The following is a 24,903-nucleotide window of genomic DNA, read 5'->3' as shown; positions in this document are numbered from 1 at the left end:
GACACCAACACTGTGGGCTCAGTGCAAAAGTCAAAATTGGTAGCAGTGACCCTGCAGCTGGAATTTATCTCCTATGACTGCTTGAAAAATAAAATTTATCCCATTTGCTTATAACTATTAGCTATGAAGTGCTAAAAGTAGTAAAAGCTTCTTTTTTGTGTGGTTACGTTAAGACAAGCTGACTACACAGAGCAGATGTGTCAATTAAAACCATCCCTCTTCTTTTTTTAACACAAGAGCTGTTCCAACTGCAGCCACACATCAGCATTTGTGTTTCAAAGATCTGATTCCCCTTTCCCCCTGCAAATTTCAAACCCCTCCCAACCCCATGGGAACACAAGATGCACTGTACGCAGCAAAATCGGGATCCAGCTAAGTCCACGGAGATCCCAAAGAACAAACCTACGTAAATGAGAGTCTTCCACATTCTAGCACTTGTTTTGAGCCAACTTTTCAAAAGCAGAGTCGCATATTCAGCTCAAGATTGTGTTTAAGTGCTCCATGCTTCCTTAAAAGCACATTATCGATAACATGCATTAGGGTTGGGCACTTTGAAATGCATTTCAAATTGCTGCTCATTCAGAAGAATGGGCTCAACTTCCAAAACCTCCAAGCAAGTCATCTCAGCTGAGAAGGCCTTACCTGAACTCGTGGCAGAGATGAGACCCACGGCAGTGATGAAGAGCAGTGCCTGTAAGAGTCCAGGAGCTGGATGCATAGCGCCAGATTACAGAAGTTGAAAGCACGAAGCTCCAGACTAAAATGAGGCACGGAAACAGCTACAAAACAAACAAACAGATGTCTACTGTAAGTTTCAGGAGTTAGTCTTTTAACTCTCTTACAACAAAGTGGGGTTTCAAAAAAAGCACAACCAGGAAACAGCCAATATTCTTTGCAATATAGAAACCATCTGTAAAAATGAGTTAGAAGTTGAACTTAACTATGTTTCCAAGTACTATCCTTAATATAAGATTTTTTTTCCACAGCTGGAGTATGAGGCATCCGCACTGAACCATACTGCCTTGATAAATCAGACTACTTTCCAACCACCGGAATTGAAGTCCAAAGTAAACAGCTTATCTATTGGAGATAATATTGTTTGCAAACAATAATCATTTGACCATCTATCACCAGGCCACGCTTGTTTTACAAATTATTATGGATCTACACACTGTGATGCAGCTACCACTCGTAATTGCTCTAAAACTGCTTACTGAGACGTGTCATCTGCTTGCTCCTTCTAGCGTGCTTCACAGACAAACGATGGCAAATGTCTACTGAAAAAAACCCACCAGTATTAAGTCTTTTTCTCATTTATATTCCCAAAGCAATACTGCTTTCTCATGTATACTTCTGAGGCATCCACTATATGCACTTTTATCTACAAGGCTGATTCTACACGAAGCCAGTCCTTTCCTTCATTGTATCACACCTGACCATTCGGCTATATAAGATCTCACTTTCATCACCAGCAAAATACAAGCTAAATCAAGAAACCAGCAGCTTAACTTCTATGAGGTTTCCAACACTCAGTCTCCATCAAATGCTCTCTTCTCCAAGAAAAAAAAAATAAATCTGCAGCTGTCGTTCACTTAAGTTTTCTATTTTACTTGTGTAATATTATGATGAATAAGATTTGAGTTCATTTAGCACAGTTACTTCATTTATCAGCCCAGCCATACAATTTCACTGCTGATAACACTCAACATATATTTCAAACATCTCATATATCAGACATGTATATAAACACGTATCTAACACACATACAATAACTAGGAGTTCTACTGGCAGCACACAGAACAAGTGCAACAATGCATAATTGACAGAAATAAGTCCCGGTTTATTGAGCGCTCGCAGGGCTGTCTGCTTTCCAAGAGGCCGGATCCAGGTATCAACAGCAAAATTATTTGCATGGTTTATTTAAAAATAACAGTATTTTATCATCGCAACATCACTGTAAAATATATATGCAAAACAAGCAACAGGAGAAGACTCCAATAATAATAAAAGAATCACTGTAGATTTTACAGAGCCATTTGCTTACTGCTCCTTCTCCCTGCAAATTGCACTCCAGGCTTATAATGACAGCTTGGGAAGGCTGAAAGAAACGCTGTCAAGTCCTGCTCCCATTTCTGGGCAGCTTTATCTGATGCGGCAAATTTATTTCAGCTGTTCGGAAGACCCAACGCCCAGGCTGGCTCCCCAACAAGAGCCGGGGCTGTTTTGGTAAGGCGCAGATGGCAGAAGAGATCAGCTGCGCAGAACGCGTTTTGGTTTATTTGAATTCTCACTCGGTTCAAGGGCAGGAGAGCCGCTCCACCAGCAAGAGCAGGACAAAGTAAACACCCAGAGAACTTGTTAACATCAAACACTTTGCTGAAGAGGGGTGGGGGGCAATGTTGCTTTTTGCCAAATCTTCCCTCAACTATTTATTTATGAAAAGCAATGAAACGTATATTCTGGGTCAACTTTAACCCCAGCACATGGAGCTACTGGGTTATTCTGCAGCTGTCTTTTTAAACAAGGCCAACTCATTATCTTTAACTAAACTTTATCTTTGGAGATCTACTTTATCCAGTCTCTGATTTCCCTCTGTTTATCTTTCCCTTTACATGTTCCTAGCTGCCAGTGTCAACAGCTACTCCTCTTTTGACCTACCAGTTTGGCTTTCGCAGGCTTGCGGAGTGGTAAGATCAACTGTAAAGCAGTGAGTACACAAAGCAAGCCACAAAGACCGAAGTTCTTTGAATGAGGGAGGGGAAAAAAAAAAAAAAAAAAAATATTCGCTTTAACCAGAGCAGCATTGTTCAGCAACAACACTCAGGCATCCAAGCAGTTTCTCTAACACGCACTTTGGAAGAGACCACAGAAACCCCTCACGCACTGGTAGGTGTGGGAACACAGGGGGAAGATGAGATCCAACGTGCAATACACAACCCACAAATATTTGCCTTTTCCTTTGACAGATGGTGTCACTACAGAAGTCCCCTGCTTCTACTGTAGTAGAGAAGAGGGCAAGGCTCATAGTTTTGGGGTCTTTAGAAACCCAGCAGAGAAACCGTGCCTCTTACAGTATTATATTAAACCATATCCAAGCAATAAAAGGCCTTAGGGAAGGAAAAACAAGACTCTTCCCCTTTGCCATCATTTCAATAACCCTGAACTCCTGTTTTGACAGGAAGTACCAGTCACTGGAGACCCACTGGGAACAGAAAGAGAAGAACTTTGGTTAGATGTGGCTCCATTTAAGTGTCTCCAACTGTGAGATGAGCTCACCCAGGAACATCTCTACCCACTGTTCAACATTCTCTCAAGCAAGGAATAATATCTCCATCACTGGTGAATCAAAGTTATTTTTAAGTAAGAGGTATCACTGAGACAAGGGGTTATTTCAGATCCTTTTAAAACAAACAGTAGTAACAGCAGTTATTTATGTAAATAATATTCAAGGTTGAATAGAAACTGACGTTGTTTTCGTGGATCAAGGGAAAAGTCCTTTCTACTTTCACTGGTGGTTTCTCCAGACCATCAGCACCACATACCAGAAAGTCAGAGCATGGCAAAGGCCTGTATTTCTCCTACTTCCACTGAGACATCTTGATCTAAAGTCCAATTATTTTCACCTAGCACTTGACTTTGTCAGCTCTAAAGTAACTTGGCGCTCACAGGCCAAGGGAAACAAGGAAGATAACGGTCTCGTGTCAGAAGTCATCATCCTGACCGATCCAACACACACCCGCCCCTCGGGAGCATGCTGCACATGCAGGGGCATCCCAAAACGTGTACCTGGTACTTTTGGAGATCATCAGTAAGATGGAGTACTTCTGAAGATAACATAATTCTGGGCATGTAACTCATTTGTTGCAGACCCTTTGTAAAAGGGACCCCTCACCACATAGCTATGGGGACAGGCATGCACGCCTGTCCATAGCTCACAGTTTCAGCCCCATGACCTTCAGGATGCCGTCTCCAGGCAAGCAAAATAAATCATCGGAGCCAACTCCGATGGGAAGTATATATTTTAATTAGTCCCTTTAGGAGCACCAGAGAGGTTTCCCGCTGCAGGAGCAGGGCTGTCCCTGCTGCTGGACTGTCACACCAGCCCTGGCACACGCTGGCTAGGTTCTGCAGGGCAGCTTGCATGCCATCACCTGGCTGTCGAGGCCTGAAGAGCTCACCAGGAGGGACCTGGGTCAAGGAGCATCCCTTGGCACTTGGACTTACCGAAACGTCCTACCAAGCCGAGATGGGAAGACGCAGGCACCAGATCAGCCAGGCAGGCTTCTCATCTCTGATCTGGACAGACATTGCAGCCCTGGCAGTGACTCTCTCCTCTCTTCCCAAAGCTTCACACTAGTCACCGTTTCTCCAGAAACCAGCTGTCTTCAGTGAAAGGCTCCACATGCCTGGTTCGTTCAGTGTAACTAACTTAACCTGTCACCTCCAAATTAACTCACTCCTATCCATGCTTGCACCAAAAAAAAAAAAAAAAAAAAAGGTTTTACACTCTAAAAGATGACAAAATGCTGTATGCCACGCATTCCTGTGGCACCCAGCCCCAGAGGATCCACAGCTGAGAACCTGCCCCGCTTATTCACCAGACCATGAACTTCCCATCTCCACCCTTGCAGCTAAGGGCAGAGTCGCTACTAAAAGCCGCATTATCTCATACCCTTTTTTTTTTTTTGCTCCCTTTTTCTGACACTTTTTTTCCCCCCTCTGGTTTTACTCCTTGAATCATCTTCCTGCCATCTCAGCCCAGCTGGCAGGACAACTCCAGGACCTCCCTTCCCAACGGCCAGCAGCCACCAGAGCTATTTAGCCACCACCTCACCTCAATCTAACCGCTACCGTATCCCGGCTCCATCCCTCTCCTCCAAAACTCATCTGACCTTCAGCAGCCGTTTCAGCACACTGAAGCTAAAGGAGGAAAGGGTTTCTTTGCTAGCCAAATGCACCGGGTCCTATAAACGCCACAGCAAAGCAGGGGAGGAGGAGGAGGAGGAGGAGGAGGAAGGCAATAGCGTGCTCGGGAACAGAGGGAGTTATTCAGGTTGCCCACTCCACCTCCAGGAGCTGACGGCCTTCTCTAAGAAGCCCTAGGAAAAAGTGACAGAGCGCTGCTGCTTCAGGGGCAACGCTGCCCACCAGCTGCAGATGTGACAGCAGTTTTCACTTAGAATAAAACACCTTTGGATACTTAAAAAAACTCTTATTTTTCCTAAACAGCAGCAACTCTGAATCAATTAGCCCAGCCTCGCTTTATAACACTCCATGTGATTCAACACTTACAGCACATCAAGTTGGTTTTTTTTCCCCCCAGGTCATTTATTCCAGAATCACCAAGAAAAAAATTCATTTTAACTTGCTCCCAAAAATTGTTTCCATCAGTACAACAAAAATCACAGATTTTCAAAGCACCTGAATTTAGAGCAAACAAACCCACCAGAATTAACTAAAACACTATGCCTTTAGTGCAAGCAAGCAGAGTTAGATCATTAAATCTCGCACCAAGACACCTTAAAAAAAAAAAAAGGTATTGAAGCCTGTGGCATTCCAAGAGAAAGCAATCAGACATTCCTGCAGCTCGGCTCCTCAGTGATCTCCAAAGCCTTTGATCACCGACTGTCTTCATGCTGTCCTCCTGGGGTCTGGCAAAATGAGTGTAACAGCTGGCATATATACTTCATTAGCTTTTTGTGCTGGGAGGAGCGGGTTAGCAGCCCGGTAGCAACCGACAGTCTGCCCGTCAGCTTTACGGACTAACCTCTGAGGTTTATTCTTGCATCTTTTGGTAGCTGGGAAAGACTTGAAGTAGTCGCAAGCAACTGACACCGGTGCGGTCACCCACACGCCACATAACTTGTACGTACCGCTCCTAAAGACACGGCTGCCATACATCAAGGATGCAGCAGACTGATTTTTAATGCCAACACGTGGGTTTCGGATCCCTAAAAGGCAACAGAGCTTGCCGAAGCCTCATTTTTATGAATGCTTAATGACCACTCAATCATTAACATCAACCTTTAAAAAGCAAATGCAGCACCTACAGTGTTCATTACCCTCCCCCTCCCCCCTTTTCAGGGTCTCAATCGAGTCAGTCAAGCGTGCAACCGATCCTGTCGCCAGCAAAAGCATTTCCTTTCACTGTGGTCAGCCAAAAGCACGGGAAGAAAATGGAAGTGACTTGGAGTTATGGCACCAAAAAGGCCAGACAAGCAAGGAAATAATCAACTCCACATGAGCCACTTCTAGCCCATCACAATGAAAAGGGCCTACGACTAACCCCAGGAAAGGTCGCAGGACTATGGGGGGTTCATAAGCTGAAAACGGCAATAGCGAGCAGCTGCCAGCTGCAATAAGAATCAATGTGTTCCTAATTACACTCCGAAGAGAGAGCTCGAGCACTGAAGAAGTCATGCTGTAATCACAGCTTGTGTAAAAAAAAAAAATATATATATATGTACACACACACATTCGAGTGCTCCTGTTTTACCTCTCCACCTCGAGCACTGAAACTGCAGTTTTCTGGTTACTAAATTACAGGAAGCGGAGCACGGAGATAAGGAGCCAAGCATTTACCATAAGTGTTGAGGTTTAGGTTTTTGTTTGCGTTTTTTTTCCTTAAAATACCATAATTAGGCATTGGTTCAGGAATTATGGCATCACGAAAGACAGGATTTCGTGAGTGTAAGTAATAAAAATATGTACTTCAAAGGGATTTTGTGGGTGCTTTTAGAAAACAAACCAAGCTCTGCCTAGCAGTCCTGCAAGCCTGGTATTTTCTCTAGCCTAAAAAAAATCTGAAAGGGAAAACCCCACCAAAAACAGTTTGCTGACAGTGGACCCTATAAACCAAGTGTGAAAGATATAAACAGGTCAGAATGCATGAAACATACTCAAAGGCAGCTACAGAACAAACCAAATGGAAAGGCATTTAAAAATTACAAGAAAAAGCATCCTTTGATGTTATGTTCATATTTATTTATTACATTTTAAACAAATGGAAGTATACTCTCTAGATCCTTATCGTGACAACTAAGAGAGAAATTACAGTTGCGCAACCTTTGCAATCGTCACCTTGAATTTCATTAACACTTCCAAAATTCTGCCCATACCCCTGCCCAGCATCCAAATCAATCAGTGCTAAGCCAGCATCCAAGTGTTGCCTACAGATATTCCCAATTAATTATTCAACTGGTATTTTTACTCTTTTCTGGTAATGTGATTTTATAAGCAGCCTTGCATGAGCATGCACAAAGCTCCATGGTTGCTCCACATGATTTAAATCTCCCCATGAATCAGTAACGAATCCCAAGAGCAATTTTGGGGGCCAAAATACCTTATCGATTGTGCAATGGTTTGTAACGGCACATTATTTTTGTTAAAATAGAGACTGAGTATTTGCTCAGGGTGGCAGATGGCAGGAAGAACAAACAGCACTGAGCAAACGAGGCAGCAACCGAGTTCTGACAAGGACAGGGGTCCTTAAGCCTTGATGGCCTGCCTTTGTAAGGCATATGTGTCTTTTTCCAAAGCTGTAAAAAAAATCCTAAATAACGCCTGTAATTTACTCAAACTCTATCACAGGTAAGGTCCAGTGTCACAGGACAAAAATGACACAAGGATACATTAAGCAGCTGAGGGGAAAAAAAAAATACAAGTATTAGCCTAAAACCATGACCAAAACATTGGCCTGCCTCAAAGATGGAGAAGCAGATCTTTTGCCTAGTTGTTCACTGGTTTTTTCTATTTTGCTTTCAGGCCTGGAAAGTCTCATGGTTGGTATCAGCTGTTGGACTCTGATCAAAGTTTAGCTTTCCATTAATCCTCTGAGTTATATGTGAGGCTGATAGAGAATTTTTTTTTAGAAGACAGTTAAGATTACTCAGATACTTAATTTGCACTCCAGTATTTCAAAAACACCTTGACTTTAAAACTTCGGTCTTGGCATACATATGGTCTTGATAGAAGAACGCATGCTTTGGCATTGACTGAAGAAATGGATTTGTGAGCAGAGGGGAAAAAATTTAACAGTTTGTGTACTGTGCCTCTGCAGCACGCAGTCAAAAACACTCCTGAGTCACTAGTCTGCTATCGACACACATACGTGCTCTGATTGGGGAGGCCTGGGATCCCCATCCTGCTGTATCAGCACCGGTCACAACAAGACAGACATTGGGGAAAAAAAAAATAAATCATCACAGAAGCCATGCACTCTTATCCACAAACAGGCATAACAATTAGGTTAATTTCATTATTAACTTCAGAAAAAAAAGCTGAGACAGTCCCCCTGCTGCCACACTAATGAAGTGGGTATGGTTGCTGACTCTTCTAGCCTCAGGGGAAGCAAAAGAACAGAGCATTAGCCTAATATACAGTTCTGCTGGGCTGCAATTATGCTTAAATACCTAAATAAGGGCTTTTAGACCTCAAGGGATCTGAAGGTATCATTAGTCTAACAGTTCCATCAGAGGAACTGTAAACGAAATACATACAAAATCCTCACCCCTTGCTCTTCAGGGACCCCCCAAGACCCCAGCCCTCTCACTCTCTCCTGACTAGGCACTACTTTGCCTCATACTCCCATTTTCTTCCCCGTATCTAGCTCACCAGCTGTCCCGATTCTGCCTCGCCACCTTGCCATCACCAGTGACAGCTCTGCTCACCTTCAACTGTGTCTGGAAAGGTCCTTCTGCAAACGCCTCCCTCTCCGCTCCTTCCTACAGAGCTGGCCTGATCCTCGGAGCAAGGGGGTTTACTTTTTCAACCGAGTGATTTATTTATTTATTTTTATTATTTAAAACCAAGAACGAGATTTCGCAACCAGTTTCAGCCAATTTAAAGACAGGCTGCTGCTGAGGGCAGTAACACCTTCCTTCAGGACCTGGCTTGCATCCTCCTATCTGCACCAGTGATCATGCGGCCACCGCATGAGTCAGATCTGCTGGCAGATCCAGCTGAAAACTCAGCCAAAGAAAAAAAATGAGGTTGAGTTTTCACCTGGACAAGGGAGCAGTTTCAGCTCACCAAGCAGTCTTGGAGTGCTAGCCCAAAGGAGGGGCTAGGAATGGATGTCCATGAAAGGGAACTTTGCACTCTTAACAGCATGAGGCCTCAAAGCAAGTAGCAAAGCACCACCCCAGTGTCTTTAATAAACCCTGAACTGCAAGAATGTGGCCAAAAGACAGGAAAAAACCCCCCACCAAACCCAACTCCAAGTGAGACATGCCTATTTTCCTCCAGTGAGCTAGGGGACTCGCTGCCCTAATTATCCAACCTACAGGTGCACACACCACAGCAAGCTTCAGTACTGCCTCAGGGTGTGTCTTTTCCCCTCCAAAAAGTTTGAATTTTGCATGTCAAGGATGATCACCTGTGATTATAATCTCCCTATGGTTCCTGTAACCAGAATCCAGCATGATTAAAAAAAAAACCCACACCAAAAAACCAAGGACTAGAACCACAGGCTCACTCAGGTCATCAGAAAAAAGCCTGTCAGACTCTCAGACAAAGGAGCTCGTGTCCACGCACGCTGCCCAGAGGTCTGCTTCCAGCAGCACTCTCACTCTTGATAGGTTTTGATGTGAGAGAAAGTCGATGAAAAGAAGAGGAACCATGGGCAAGCTTTGTTAGAGGACACCGAGCTCATTCCCGAGGCGATTCTAGATGAACACTGACACCGTCCATTGGCAGCCTCCAGCAAGCAACAGCTCTAAAAGACACAAGAGCCAGGGTTCTTCTAGCTGCCTTATCCCGAGTCCAACTCGGTCTGTTGCAACTTGCAGGGATCCATGCTATCCGTGATTCCTTAAAGGAAAGCATGACTATTAAATCCACACCTGCAGCCAGAATTTATAGCAACCTCATCTACTGCTGTCTTACATCATAGGCAATTAGGAGCCTGTGAACTCATGGCTGCAGGATATGGGAGGCGCGCTGGAACCGGAGAGCAAAGCCTGTGTGTTACAGCACGGTTGTAAAGTCACCCTTTAGAATCCACTGTGCCTGCAGACGGCTGAAATCGGGCACAAAACGGAGCAACAGCTCCAGTTTAACTGTTTGCTCCACAAAATTGCTGTCCTCCACTTGAAATTGCCGCCTCCCCTCCTTTTACAGTAGTCCACACACTGTCACGTGCAATGCCAACACACTGCCGCTGAACCCAGTCTCCAGGGTAAATAGGCAGGAGAACAATGGTTATTAAAAAGCAAACCGGCTAACCAGTGACAGCTGAGGAATAAAGCAGGAAAGAGTCCATCCTTTCTCCCCCCCCCCCAATTAAAACAAGCCTTCGAACAATTCATCCTTCAGTGTTACAGTAAGCTAACCGGGTAATTCGGTTTTACTGCTCTCCTCCCCTCCCTTCCCCCATGCTCCACAGATCAAACCTGGTTTCAAAATTGAAGTCCGAACTCTCCAGGAAAAACACATTTCTGAGCTTCTTAACCTAGAGGGAAGGAATCCCGACACAACTGACAATATTCCTCTAGCAAAAACAATCCTGTTAGCCTCAGGCCCAGATAAAAGCTGTCTCTGCAATAGCTAGGCAGGGAAAGGGGGAAAAAATAAAATTAAAAAGTCATGTTGCTCAGGCCAGGTTTGCTACACAAACTGACTTGGCTCCCATGCGAGGTGAGGGATAGCAGAACACGGGGGAAGGAGGGGGGGGGCTTTGGGTTAGATTTGCTCAGCAGCGCTGCAGAACCAAGCACCGGCCATAGCTTCCCGCTCCCTTCTTGTGCCAGCAAAGCCAAGCTGGACCAGGGAAAGGAGGCAGCAGCGATCATGAAACCGTAGCCTGAGGATTCAGCTTCTCCAGCTCTGCTGCTTCACCCACTGCAGCTGAGCTCCGAGTCAACACTGCGCCACTGGCTCACCCCTGCTAGAGGCAGGGACCCCAGCCCCCAACGGAGGGGCAGTCGGGGGCACCAGCATCAAACAGTGGCAGTTCATGAGTCAGAGCCCAAATCTCTTCCCGTAAATTAGGGTGATGGCAGCTGCTACCAGCAGAACTAGTTCAGACATGAGCAACTGATAGGAAAGTAGTTAAGTTTCATCACAGGTACCAGGGAGAGTTTTTGTACCAGGTTAACCTGACTGCGCCCTGTTTTCACCCGCACAGAGACATCCTACTTTGCTGAACAGGACTTCTGTTTGGATGTCCAACAGCAGACTGGTAATTCCAGGAGACACCTTCCCAAACGAAGATGGGACACCGCTGCTGTGGCCTCAGGATGTAGGAAAAAGGTTCGAGACTCTTCGTAGCAAGTCAGCTCCCCCGCAAGACTTTAATGCCAAGCTCAGCAACACACAGGGGCCCTGCAAAGATAACCGGCTGCCGGGACTGATTCCATCCCACGTTAGCATCCATCAGATAGCAAGAAAAACAAGATTAAGCAGCACCACAGCATTAGTCTTCATTTAAACTTGGCAAAGAAAGCAAATGTTTCTTTTTCTGCTCTAAAAAACACACAAAGAGAAGCCAACAATCTTGGACTCAGCCAGCGAAAGGTGCCTGGACTTTTTAATATTGGGGGATTAGAAGGGACAACACTTGTATGCCTGCCAGACCCCAGATAAGTAGTGAATGCTTAGGTTAAGCAGGCTAGCATCTGCCTCCTGCAATATATATGCTTCCAGAGTGAAAATAAACAGCTTCACACCTTTGGCTCGGAGAAGGACTTCAGTTTCTTTTACATCCTCAACCTGCAGTCTCGAGGAAGAGGGGTCGGAAGGGTGAAGGTGACTTGAAGGTCCCTTATTCCAACCAACAAGAAGGCGGCTAAAAACTTTCAGTCTCCTGTCATACCAAGGAGGCAGTTTAGGGTCTTTGCCGCTGCACATATAATGAAGCGGCGCCAGATCCTGTTTTACTGGAACCAGTAAGAGCTGCTTCAGAAAACCTCTGAATATACTTACTTTTTCCATGCGTGTAGCTTACACACGAGCAATGACAAACGCACTAGTTTAGAAAAAAACCTGACTCGAAATCAGACTATTTTTTAAATGCTGAGCTCAAAAGCCCATAATCTATGAAACCGTGCCTCAGTGCTACCACCCAACTCATTTGAGATCTGTTCCTGTGACAATTCACAGAGCTGAAGAGACTCAAGCCACACAGCTGCAGACTGTAACTTCAGCATCCACCATCTATGATCTAGTCCTAGACTCCTCTGATTGATCTCGACTCGCACAGCAATTTGGAAGTGCAATCTGCACCCAAAAAAAGAATGCCTCAGTCTGAATAGCTGAATTCAAAATCATATCATTAAGGTTGAAATTTCAACATATTTAGAGAGTTTTGATAATAACATTTTTGATTACATCCGTTGCCAGCTTCCTTCTACACCCTGACAAAGATTTAAAGGATACATTCCTATTTCATTCTGCAACAAAGATTAGTGGCAGGAACAGAAAACATCTTCTGTTCCAAAAAACCCTCAGGGTTTTCCTCCTGAGCTTGCACTTTATTAGAGGAGACTCGAATCTCCATCAAGCTGTGATATACTGTCACTGCAAAGTATTTAGGCAGCAGGTATCCAAGCGCTACACCAAAAGGCACCTTCTGAAAAGGCTCTTGAAAAACAAAGAGATTTCCTGAAGCTATTGCAAACGTGAAATAGTTCCTCAGAAGTTAACAGCCCTCAGCAAGCTTTATGAAAATCCGAGCCTACGCTCCAGCATATAGCCATAATTCTGGAACTTTTGTGAACTCTTATTGTGGGGAAGGGGGGGGGGGGGGGGGGGGAACAAAGGAAAACCACATGCTATTGTTTAGTTTGACTCCGCAATACATTTAATCTACATGGAGTTGGAACATTACACAGCAGCACTCTTCAGCTACCAGAAATCACACTCAGCCAACACCAGCAAAACCCATCCTCTAAAGGGGGAAATGCTGTTTTAAAGATCTTATCTTTGCCCCACACAGCACTGAAGTTCTCCAAAATACAGCTGAAAGCTCTAACTACTGATCCCCCACCCCAAGTGGGTCATCAGTGCAAGAATACCAGCTCTCAAGAAAGAAGGGAAGCCAAAGCTGGTGAGTTTCACCAACTTGACCTTGAGCTATCAGAGCTTTTGCCAGGCAGACCACAACAGACCTGGGGGGTCCTGAGCAGAGCAAAGACCCACCCAGACATCTAACTATCAGCAGGACCTACCCCTGACGTGTTCCAAGATGTTACAGCGACAAGACACACAGCTTGTGAGCTGCCAGAGAGTTATTCCACTATATCCATAAGGATAATAATAGATTTAGCTACATGAATTCCACTGGTAAAGTCGCACAGCTCCCTTCCCAGCCTCGTAACCCACTGGATGCACAAGAACGACCCACATGTCACTGGGAGAGTATCTTCAGCATGCGGCTCCAGAACAACCCTGAGCAGCTCAAAAGGCTGTGGAGCTGTAGATGAGGTACCAGCTGGGCGGGCAGGCAGATCCACCCCAGCACCACTGAAGAACCATCTTCCCAAACATCGTTATTTCCACATCTAAGCCACCCATTGCCATCTCCTTGTCCCCAACAAGTTCATTTCCCCCCGCCTCAATTTTCAAGCCAATTTTCAAGCTCCTATGTACAACTTTTTCCCAGGGTGCAGAGTGCTTTGCCTTCTGTTGGGGGACAGCTGTTGTAGCCAAGGGACCAGAGCAGTGCAAGGTCACCCCTTGGCAGACGCCAGCATCAACACTGCTCATTAGGCTAAGAACTACATGCAGCCAGTTGATGTCACGGCCAGAGCAGCCCACAGGCACCCTCTCTCCAACCTGAGCCTCCCCCTGGCTTGGTGGAGCTGCCGTTTATCTTTTCATCCACCTGGGACCAGAGGCCTTTGGCACAGCCCCATCCTCAACCCTCCTTTGGTACGGGGGGGCTGGCACATACGCAGGTGGCTGTAAGATTTCAGCAGGCAGGCTGAATGAAATGGTGAAGAAAGAAGCTTTTCAGAGGGGGAGGCGGGGACGACAAGCATACACTTATTAAACAAGTCATCTGTTTGGAGCGCTGGCTCCTACTTGTTCTCAGTTATATTATTCACTGAAGAGTGGATTAATCCATCACTGCAAAGGAATCTCCTGATCTCCAAGATAAAGGCAACATGTCTTGCACTGACTGTCTCTGGATCCTCCTGAAAATCACCAGCCTTTCTCATACCCTTATTTGGGCTGATCTATCATCTCTTAGCAAACAAGAAGGAAAAAATAAAAGGAAATTAAAAACTGAGAAAACACCACCTGATCAAAGTAACTTTACTTGGGAAAAGCTAGCTTGGATCAATGTGGAAGCGAGTAGGGAATTTCACCTCAGAAGAATCATCCTCTTCCCTTGCTGCAGCTCTCCCGACGGGACTCGTCCTCACAAGAGGAATGGTCACCTGGGGGTTACCTCCTGAACCGGCATGTAAAAAAACATGATTTCTTTAAAGATAATTGCAATTGAGGCCTTTTAGCTAGATAAATGGTTTGTTTCGCTCTGCGAGGACCAGGAAAGGAAAAGTCCCAGTACCATCCCCTTGCAGGAACAAGGGCATCTCCAGCTAGAGCGGGCTGCTGCTCTGGCACAAAGCACCTACACGAGACACAACAACGCTCTCCATGAAGATGTCCAGCATCTGTTTGACCTTCAGTGCTTTAGCAGATGATGCAGAACGATTACAGAGGCATTCAGGAACGTTCTTCGCCCGAGATTAAGGGGGGCACAGCAGATCCCCACAGCTCACCTCTGACTGGAGCTGGCAGCCCACAATGCAGGGGTCCCACCGGCACGCAGAAGGTGAGGTGGAGCAAGCTGGCAGGGTGTGCTTTGCAGGCAACAACCCACAGCTACCTCTGCAAAGACAAAACACCCCAGAAATGTAAACCAGCGGCACCCAGCCCCTTTGCCCTTCTCCTTCAGAGCCCATTTTTCAACGGGGGACTGCTCACAGCACAAGCGTTTTTTCCCCTTTGTCTGGCGCTCTTTGGCATTTTACAGGTTCACCGTGAGGAAAACCAAGGTCTACAAGGCAGGCAGACTTTGTACAACTGCGAGGTAGGAAATATTAAACTTGTCTTTGAATTAAACAAATAAGGCTCAACCACTCGGTTCATTATCAGATACAATGGTTGAAGTCTGCAGGGAAAACTAAACAGCAAAACCCAGGGTATAAATCAAAGGCATGATCAGACAGACAGGTGAGGCCAAGGGTGCGGTTTCACCTTACAGCTAAGGCAAAAGCTGGCCGCTGCCAAAAGGGATGGTCTCCCAATCCCCCCCCCCCCCCCCCCCCGCCCCGACTCCCTCGCTCTCTCCTGCTGCTTCTGGCACTACCCCCAGCTGCCAAGCTGGAAGAAAATATTCCAACCAAGCTGGCTTACCTCGCTCTGGGTTTCCGGGGATTATGTTCGGGGGGGGGCTTTTTTTCCTCCCCCCTGTCGTTTTAGTGAGTTGAACTGGTTTAATCGGGCATTTCTGGCAGGGAGCAGGAGATGGAGGTGGGGGGGAACAGCAAGACAGCCCCCCACCCCACCCCAGGCAACCAGCTCTTGGCTCAGCCACAGCACGGAGAATGCGGTTTTATGAGACAGCTAAGCCAATTTAAAAGCCAGCTGCTGCCAAAAGGGGCCATTCCCCCCCCCCAGCACCCCTCTAGCCCCCAGAGGCCTCCCCAGTCATCGAAGTGGAAGATTTAGCAACTCTGTAACTGTGGGGCAAGATCCAGCGGAGAGTTTGGGGCTTGTTGATTTGGGTTTGTTTTTTTTTTTTTGTTGTTGTTTTTTTTTTATCTGGAAGGGTTAGCTGGAGTCACTCCCCTGCAGCTGCTCCAGCACTGGATTCCCACAGCAGGGAAGAGGCAGGAATGTACCTGCCACCTCCTGCAGCAGCGAGTCCTCTGACTGAGTTGTAATGTGAAACGGCGCCCAAGGAGCTGGGGGGGGGGTGGGGGAGAAAAGAAAAAAGAAAAAAAAATAGCATCCCACCTGGCCAGAAAAGCTCCAAGACATCTTGTAGGTATGGGAAGCGGGAAAACAACCCACCTTGCATGATTATTTTCCCTTCTGTTGAAAGACAGGAGATATTTCTCACGTAGAAAGAGCAAGCAGGGGCTTAATGGAAAAGACAGGTGGTATGGATGCACAAATCTCAATCCCTAGTAAGGCTGAACAAGCAGTTTACCCTAAAGTGATAACTGTCACTGGAGAATCATCATCCGCACCGGAAAGGGAGAAACAAGCTGGGGAAATTAAGTGGAAAACTATGACACAGTCAGCCCTGGAAGCTGGACTGAGCCATCTACAAAGGATGTTACTAGAAGAACAGTAAGCTGAGAAAGAAAAACCTAAAAAAATATATACATATACACATACACACACAGAGAGGAAACTAGTCTAAAAACTCCTGGGACACAGTAGCTGGAGACCTCTCATTAGCTAAAGTAATACAGCAAAGAGGTTTTTGCTGAATTTGCCAAGGACAAATGCTATCCCAGAGTGAATTATTTGGGAGAAGGGGACACAAATACCAGGGCTTGCTCAGGGAGGCCACCAGGAGAGCACTAAGCCAGTAGGAAAGACAACACACTCGGAGAACAGGCCTTGTACCAGCTCACCTGTTAAACTAGATCAAAACTGCAAAAAAAAAAGCGTACAGAGAACAAGTTTGGTTCCCATGTACCAGCTTTAAGAGTCCGGATTGCAAGAGAGGCTGGAAATTCCCACTTCAGGAGGCAATTTGACCAAGTCTGCTTGATACAGGATTTGAAGCCTTTAACAAGATTTTTAAGCTACATAAGCCAGCATTTTTGATCAGCCTCACCCCAGCTGCAGCCAGGAATCAGCTCAGAAGTTCCCTGGCCCACTGAAACACTGAGGAAAATGAGAAAACTGACAGAAAAACATTGCAGCGAGCAGGAAAGCGGCATGACTCAGCTAAGGGAGCCACTCGCTAGTCAACAGATCATAAGCAAAGCAGCAGTCAAAAAACTGACTCTACATATAAAGGTCAAGTTTACAGTATCAATTAATTCATACAAATTAGATGTTGCCTAACAAAAGACGTCAGGCAGGTTCCTGAGCTGCGTGCAGCACGCCAATTAAAGCGATTCCATATAAAATGCTACCTGAAATACCAGATCTCAACAGGCTTGTGGGTGAAGACTGGCTCCGTCTCAGGGCTTCTCGCGCTAAGCTAAAGATTTCAAAGCCTCGCTGGAACCAAGTTCACCAGCAAATACACCGCATTTTCATGTCATTTTGCATGTGTTTGCATGCCAACACAACTACGCAGGAACAGAGCATTGCATTAAAAAAAAAACCAACAACAAAACCCTCAAGATTCACATCTGTAGGCACGGAAATAAGGAAAATGAAGAGTTGGTGGTTTTCCTGTGCAGCCTAAAAGGCACTGCAGTAAAAGAACTCTTAGAGAAAGCGTGAAGAGCGAGTTTGGTGGAAGGTACAGGAAAGCTAGGTGAAGTTCAATGCCTTTTCACATACAGAATTAGAAATAGCTCACGCTACTGATGCAAACCTTTCGCATAAAGCTCATTTGGCAGCAGAGAGAAGATGGATGTGCACATACAAAGACCCAGAGCTATCAGCCTGCAACCTGCTGCTCCTCACACCCAGCCCTGCAAACAACTTCCCAGGGAAGCTGGAATTAAAGCAGCTGGTCCTTTACACGTTCAGTCACATCAACAATGCTACTAGCCAGGTGAAGAGGCACACCGGGAGAAGGTGCTGCACAACTGTACCACGCAGCAAGCTACATGCAGATTGTGTCAGGCACTGGTTCAGAAAACAGCTTTATTCCCAAGATGGTTTAATCATCACATGCTTCCCAGTTAAGTTTTCTTGCCGCTGCAGCTGAAGCTTTGCTAGACTTAACACTTAGTGGTAGCGTCTTATCTCAAGCAGCCACTAAATTAATTTCAGTGGTGTCAGTATGACCAAGGCCTTCATTAGGCAAAGCAGGTCTGCTCGGGGATACACAGAGGAGGATTTATGAGATGACGAACACCAGCATGGCTGTGCGCTCACGTGAGCAAATCAATTGCTTTGCTTCACAATTTCCACATCTGCAGAAGCAGTCTTTAAACAAGTCAGTGTATTTTTAAGCTCTGACAGTTAAAATCCTCAAGTGACATCACCTGAAGTTGGAGCACAGCTGCCTTATTCCTCTGGCACACCAGTGAGCCAAAGTAAGCATGAGCCTCAGTTTATAGGTTTACAGCACACCTTGAGATAATGAAAGCACTGGTGGGGTTTGCCCCCATAGCAGAGTCAGGCCTCTCCTTACATGTCTGGGTTTTTTGTTGGTTTCTGCCAGGGCCCCCACACAAGTCCTGAGGTAAGAAACACAAAGTTTAGTACCACTGCATCCCAGCCAGGCTGGCCAGCATGCCGACAGAGGGAGCACACAGGCGTCCTGGCCCAAGCGCCACCCACCAGCACCCAAAAGGGCTGGCAGGCAAAGGCTGGAGAGCACCAGGTAGAGCTGGTGTCCTACCAAACCCTGGCACCCGCAAGAGGGTGAAAAATAACCAAGATAAACCCTCCCAGCTGCTTTGCGTGGTGCATTATTGCTTGCCAAGGCGGGAGCAGCCTCCTAGCCTGCCTGTGCTTCACCTTGCACGCACGGGCACGGCTGTTTACAAGTGCTTGGGGCAGCTTAAGGGTGTAAATCGCATTAATCCAAGCGACAAAGCTACCGCGCTCATCCTTGGGTGAATTACTAATCCCTCGCCACTAGAGCTGTTCCCATTTTACTTCCTGCCCCTTGGAGGAGATAAAAAACACCCTTTTAACATGAAGCTGGCAGGTAATCCAGTAGATCCTGTCTCAGTATTTCTATCTGCAAGTCTAGCCTTACATAACCAAACAGATCTGAGCAACAGTCGTGGGTTTCTGTGGCTGCTTCGCAAGCCTGAAGATTTTTCTAGGATGTAGACTGAACTAGTCAAGAACTTCCCTCTTGTTTTGGGGAGGGGATTACAGGAAAAAAAATTATTTCTTTTTAAATGGAGCAGCACTCCATTATCAACCCCTCCCCAGAGGACAGGCTTGTAACCATTTTTAAGAAGTAGGGTTTGGTTTAGATGCATTTGAATCACGCAAGCAGCGCTCACTGCCTAGTTTAGTTTGGTAGAACAAAAGCACGCTGGTTGTAATTAGGGTATATGTCAGGTTTAACAGAAAAGCATTAAGAAATCATGCCACGAAACCTTCCCCGCTACTTGAGCGGAGAATTTTTGGAATATAGTGACATGAAGGAGTGGGCTGCTGCCCTCAGCAACCGCTATTACAAAAGCGCTATCTCTCCTTAAAGAAGTTACAGGCAGGCAGTACATCACATAAATCGCAACTGTCAAAACACGAAAGCTGTGGGAGATGAGCAGAAAAGCAAACCGGCTCCACACAGCTTGGCTTTAAGCACCGGCACAACAGGATTACCTGCTTTGTTCCAAGAAGACACTGGGCCACAAACAAAATCCCAGAAGAATAAAAGTTTATGCACTGCCAGTAACCTCAGTGACCAGTGGCTGTGGAGTGACAACCCTGGTGTTTGGGTTAGTAAATTGTATTTCTGGTGCATGTGTGAAAGATACAACTCACTGAGTAAACACCCCTTCAGAGCTGACAGTTTTACAGCCGCAGGCTCGGCGCAGCTACTCCTTCTCAGAAACCTCTGAGCACATAGACCCAGCAAATCATTCGGGGAAAGCAGTAAAAAAAAAAAAAAAAAAACAAACCACCACACACAAACCTACATAAAGCCATCACATTTACCCATTCGCCAATCCTTTAAAAAGTTATGAGGCAGGGGCAAAATAAACATCGCCTGTTTTCTGCCTAACAGTTGAAAGTTTTGTGTCACGTCTGAAAAACATTTCCCTTTTGGTTTGAAAACATCAATATTGAAAACATGCAATAGTCGACTGGAAAGTTCCTTCATTAAAAGTCAGCAACTGTATAATTATTTCTTTTTTTTCTGGCAAAGAGACAGACAAAGGCAAGCAAAAGCCATTTAAAAAGCAAGAATCTGACAGCTTTAAGGATGGAGGTGTCATAATGAGAAAAAAAAATTAAAATAAACAGAGTTAAGATGTCACTATGCTTTACGGCTGGAGTCCCCAGGCATCACACACCACCTCTCGCTTTAGGGGCTGACTTTCCACCGCTCTAATCACAGAGAAAGTGACCTTGCGGATTAAAACCAAGCACCGAGATTATCAATTTTAAGGCGGTTAAGAGGCAAGACACGACCCCAAGTCCATCCCCCGCCGCAGCGCCTTCAGACGGAGCAGCGTTTTAATGACAAATACAGCCTGGGGGACTTTCACTGGGCAGTATGACGGTACATCAGCCACAGGCTGGGGGCAGAGCGCTGAAACTGCGCTCAGGGGGTCTCTTCCCCCCCCCCCACCCCCTCCTCACCCGGGCGCCCCCCGGCTCCCCCCGCCCAGCCCCGCACCGGGGGCACCAGAACAGCCCCGGCCCGGCCCGGGCCCCTCGGCCGCGCCCGGCTCCGGCACACGGGGGGCTGCCCGCCCGCCGCCCCGGGGAACCACCCCTCAGGAGGAGACCCCCCTCAGAAGCCGCTCCGGGGACCCCCTTCAGGAGCGGGACCCCTCAAGAGCCGGCCCTGGGGACCCGCTTAGGAAGGGACCCCCCTTCAGGAGCCACCCCGGGGACCCCCGTCAGCAGGAGACCCCCCTCAAAAGCCGCCCCGGGGGGAACCCCCTTAGGCGGGGACCCCTCAGGAGCCGCCCCAGGGACGCCCCCCCAGGAGGGGACCCCCCCCAGGAGCCGGCCCCCGCCAGGAGAGGGCCCCCCGCGCGAGCGGCCCCCCCCCAGCACCCCCCCTTCAGCCGCTGCCGCCGGCAGGAGCGGGCCGGGGCTGACAGGAGCCGCCGGGCCGAGCCGCCGCCACCTGCGGCCGCGTCCCCCTCAGCGCGGCGGGGCGGCGGGACGCGTTACCTCCGGGCAGCCGCCGCGCCCCCTCCCTGGTCCCGGTGCCGGTCCCGCTCGGCGGCGGCTCCCCAGGACATTCCAGGCTGGGGCGGGCGACCCGGCGGACGGGAGCCTCCATCCAACGCCGCCCGGCCGCGCCGCTTATCCCCGCTCCCCGCCCCGCTCCACCGGCGCCCCGTGCCGGAGGCGGCCGCGGCACCTCCGCCCCGCCCCGCCCCCGGAGCGTACCAACGGGCGGGGGGGTGCGGCCGCCCGGCGCGGCACCGGGCCGGCGGGGGGCACGACACACGGCGGGGGGGGAGCGCGGCCCGGTCCCCTACGGTGCCCTCCGCGCAGCCCCGGGGCTGCGGGCCCTTTAAGGGAGGGGGGGTGCGGGGGGTGCGGGGGCGCCCGCGCCGCCGCGGGGCTCCGCGTCCCACGCGGAGGGCGCTTGCAGCCTTGCAGCCGTGCAACCGCGCAACCGTGCACCGCTGCAACTGTGTACCCATGCATCCCTGCACCCCTGCACCCCTGCAACTGTGTGCCCGTGCACCCCTGCAACCATGCGACCGTGTGGCCGTGCAACTGTGTGCCCATGCACCCCTGCAACTGTGTGCCCATGCACCCCTGCAACTGTGTGACCGTGTGGCCCTGCAACTGTGTGACCGTGTGCTGTGCACCCCTGCAACGGTGTGCCAATGCATCCTTGCAACCATGCAACCCTGCAACCGTGTACCCCTGCAACTGTGTGCCCCGGCACTCCTGCACATGTGCACCCCTGCGACCACGCACCCCTGCAACTGTGTCCCATGCACCCCTGCAACCATGCGACCGTGTGGCCATGCAACTGTGTGCCCATGCACCCCTGCAACCATGTGACTATGTGCTGTGCACCCCTGCAACTGTGTGCCCATGCATCCTTGCACCCCTGCAACCGTGCAGCCCTGCAACTGTGTGCCAATGCATCCTTGCAACCCTGCAACCCTGCAACCGTGTACCCCTGCAACTGTGTGCCCCGGCACTCCTGCACATGTGCACTCCTGCACCCCTGCGACCGTGCACCCCTGCACCCCTGCGACCGTGCACCCCTGCAACTGTGTGCCCATGCACCTCTGCAACTGTGCGACCACGTGCCCGAACTGTGTACCCCTGCAACCATGTACCCCTGTGCCCCTGCAACTGTGCAACCATGCAACATGTGCCTGTACAACCATGCGTCCCTGCAACTGTGTAGCCATGCAACCACGCACCCATGCACCTGTGCAACTCTGTGCCCCTGCAACCATGCACCCTCATGCCCCTGCAACCATGCACCCTCGCAACAGTGTACCCCTGCAACGGTGTACCCTGCAACCATCACCCCTGCAATGATGTTCCCCCTGCAACCCTACAACTCTGCACCCTTGCAACAGTGTACTCCTGCAACCATACAGCCCTGCAACTGCATGCTGCTGCAACGTGTACCCTTGCAACCGTGTCTCCTTGAAACAGTGACACCCCCACAACGGTGTACCGTGCAACCATCACCCCTGCAACAGCGTACACCGGCACCCATGCAATGGTGGACCTCTGCAACCATGCACCCCTGCAATGGTGTGCCTGTGCACCCCCACGACACTGGACCCAGCAACTGTGTACCCCTGCAACAGCCCACCCCTGCAACTGTGCACCATTGCAATGGTGAACCCTCGAACCGTGTACCCTTGCAACTGTGCACCACGGACAGGCTGCTTGCTCGCATGCTCCTGAGGGTCGTGCACTGTGCAACCCTCCCCTCATGCAAAGGTGGTTGCAGCGCCCGGGCCGCTCATTTAGACACCGGCAGGCCTGCGGTACCTGTTGTAAACCCTTTACTCTTGCACCGAGGTGTTCCCAACCCTTTTACAACCCGGTGCAGAGCCGGGGTTGCCAGCAGAGCGCTGCATCTCCTGCAGCCGGTCGTAAAGCTGAAGCGTCGCAGGAGCGAGGGAGCAGGAGAGCGGCTCCAGCGTTTTTTCCAGCAGGCTGGAAACAATCCTGCACGCTGCGCGCATGCTCCGTGCCTGTTTTCCCACCCGCTAACACCACCGAGAAAACCCTGCTCCAGCGAGACGGGGCTGAAAACCAGCAGCAAGTGGGGCTTTACTGGGGCTTGGACAGCATCCAGCTGCAAACCGCAGCGCGAGCACGTTAAGCGTCGGGGAAGCTCCCGTCATTTGCAGCGTAATTTAATATTAACAGCTTGCTAAATTGCGCGGCATTAGACCTAATCTGCGGGATTAAAAACGGTGAACCGGCGCATTACAGCCTCATCCTGCAGCCAAACCCTTGGCCCTTTCCAAAAAGCCCCAAACACGCCCGGAATGCCTCGGTTTTTTAAATATTATTTTGAATTTATGAAATTTTGGTTGCATCTGCACGTGGTGGTTGAACTGGAAGGGGATTTATCCAGAGGAAGGTTTTGTGTGGAACAGCTTGAGCAGCACGTGGAGCAGGCGGGACAGAGACACAGCTCCTGTGTTTAAAAATAAAAGAGAAATCTGCTTTTTTTAATTAAAAACAAAAACAAAAACAAAAACAAAAACAAAAACAAAAACAAAAACAAAAACAAAAACAAAAACAAAAACAAAAACAAAAACAAAAACAAAAACAAAAACAACACCTTGGAACAAAGTTTCTTGGTTTTCAGGCAGACCTGCAAAACCGATGGGCTGCACTACCCTGTGTTTACCAGCCCTAATTTTATCCCTCAGGAGGTTTCCTGGAGGACGTCATTATTTCCACAAGTGTAAAAGGGGGAAAAAAATAAAGAAAACAAAAACTAGAAAAGTCCTGGGCGGATTACAAATCCCATAATCCACAGAAAACGCCCCAAAACAAAACGAAAAAGTGAAAACACTTGATATGTGGTGGCTGGCAGAGAGGCCAAGGACTTGAGGCTCTCCCCCAGCGCAGGAGTGCAATGGCTTTTGGGGGTAAAAATAATTAAAATTAAGATTATAACGATGGTCCTTCGCAGCGCAGGGATGCTGCCAAACCGTGACCCCCCCTGTAAATTTTCAGGATGTTTCTCTCCCCTCCAAATCCAAATTTGTATGAGAATACCCTCTTGGGGTGGAGAATTGCTGCTTAATTAGGGAACAGAAATCGCTTTAATTAGCATGTCTCCATGCTCCCTGCTATTTTGCATAGATTCAAATGAGATGCTCATTAGGGAGCAGGCACCCGGACAAGCTACGCCCTTTAGCTGTGCGCTAACCCAATTAACCTCGGCGAAGGCAAACGATGCCAGGCTCTGTGCTGGGAAGGATGTGGCCGTGCTGAGTGCAGGGTGCTGAGCTGGGAGCTGCCACCACCCTGCCACTGGCACACCTTGTCTGGCCGATAGCAGGTTTTCCTCCTCGCCAGGTTTTCCTCCATGCAAGGTTTTTCCTCCTTGAAAGGTTGCCTTCCTTGCCAGGTTTTTCCTCCTTGGAAGATTTTCCTCCATGCAAGGTTTTCCTCATCACAAGGTTTTCCTCCATGCAAGGTTTTTCCTCTTGGTAAGGTTTTCCTCCTTACCAGGTTTTTCCTCTTGGTAAGGTTTTTCCTCCTTGCCAGGGTTTTCCTCATCACAAGGTTTTCCTCATCACAAGGTTTGCCTCCTTGCAAGGCTTTCCTTCTTGCAAGGTTTTTCCTCCTTGCGATGTTTCATTTCTTGCCAAGTTTTTCCTCCACACAAGGTTTTTCCTCTTTTCAAGGTTTTCCTCCATGCAAGTTTTTCCTCCTCGCAGGGTTTTCCTCCTCCTAAGGTTTTCCTCCATGCAAGATTTTCCTTCTTGCAAGGTTTTTCCTTCCTTGCCAGGTTTCCTTCCTTGCCAGGTTTTTCCTCCTTGACAGGTTTTTCCTCCTTGCCAGGTTTCCTTCCTTGCCAGGTTTTTCCTCCATGCAAGTTTTTTCCTCCTTGCCATGTTTTTCCTTCTCGCAAGATTTCGTTCCTTGCCAGGT

General features: G+C 48.3%; 1 protein-coding gene across 1 annotated transcript in view; it reads right to left on the bottom strand.

The window, feature by feature from the left end:
- The window catches only part of CDON (cell adhesion associated, oncogene regulated), a 54,763-nt gene extending 33,627 nt beyond the window's left edge, over nt 1–21,136 (bottom strand). The window contains 2 exon segments of the mRNA XM_037409882.1: nt 643–779; nt 20,965–21,136. Of these exon segments, the coding sequence (XP_037265779.1) occupies nt 643–718 (76 nt within the window). The 5' untranslated portion in view covers nt 719–779; nt 20,965–21,136.
- Nucleotides 21,137–24,903: the final 3,767 nt, after the last annotated feature.

The sequence above is a fragment of the Falco rusticolus genome, chromosome 16, assembly GCF_015220075.1.
Source record: "Falco rusticolus isolate bFalRus1 chromosome 16, bFalRus1.pri, whole genome shotgun sequence".
Lineage (NCBI taxonomy): Eukaryota > Metazoa > Chordata > Aves > Falconiformes > Falconidae > Falco > Falco rusticolus.
Note: the sequence above shows the minus strand (reverse complement) of the source record. Positions and strands in the feature narration are given on the sequence as shown.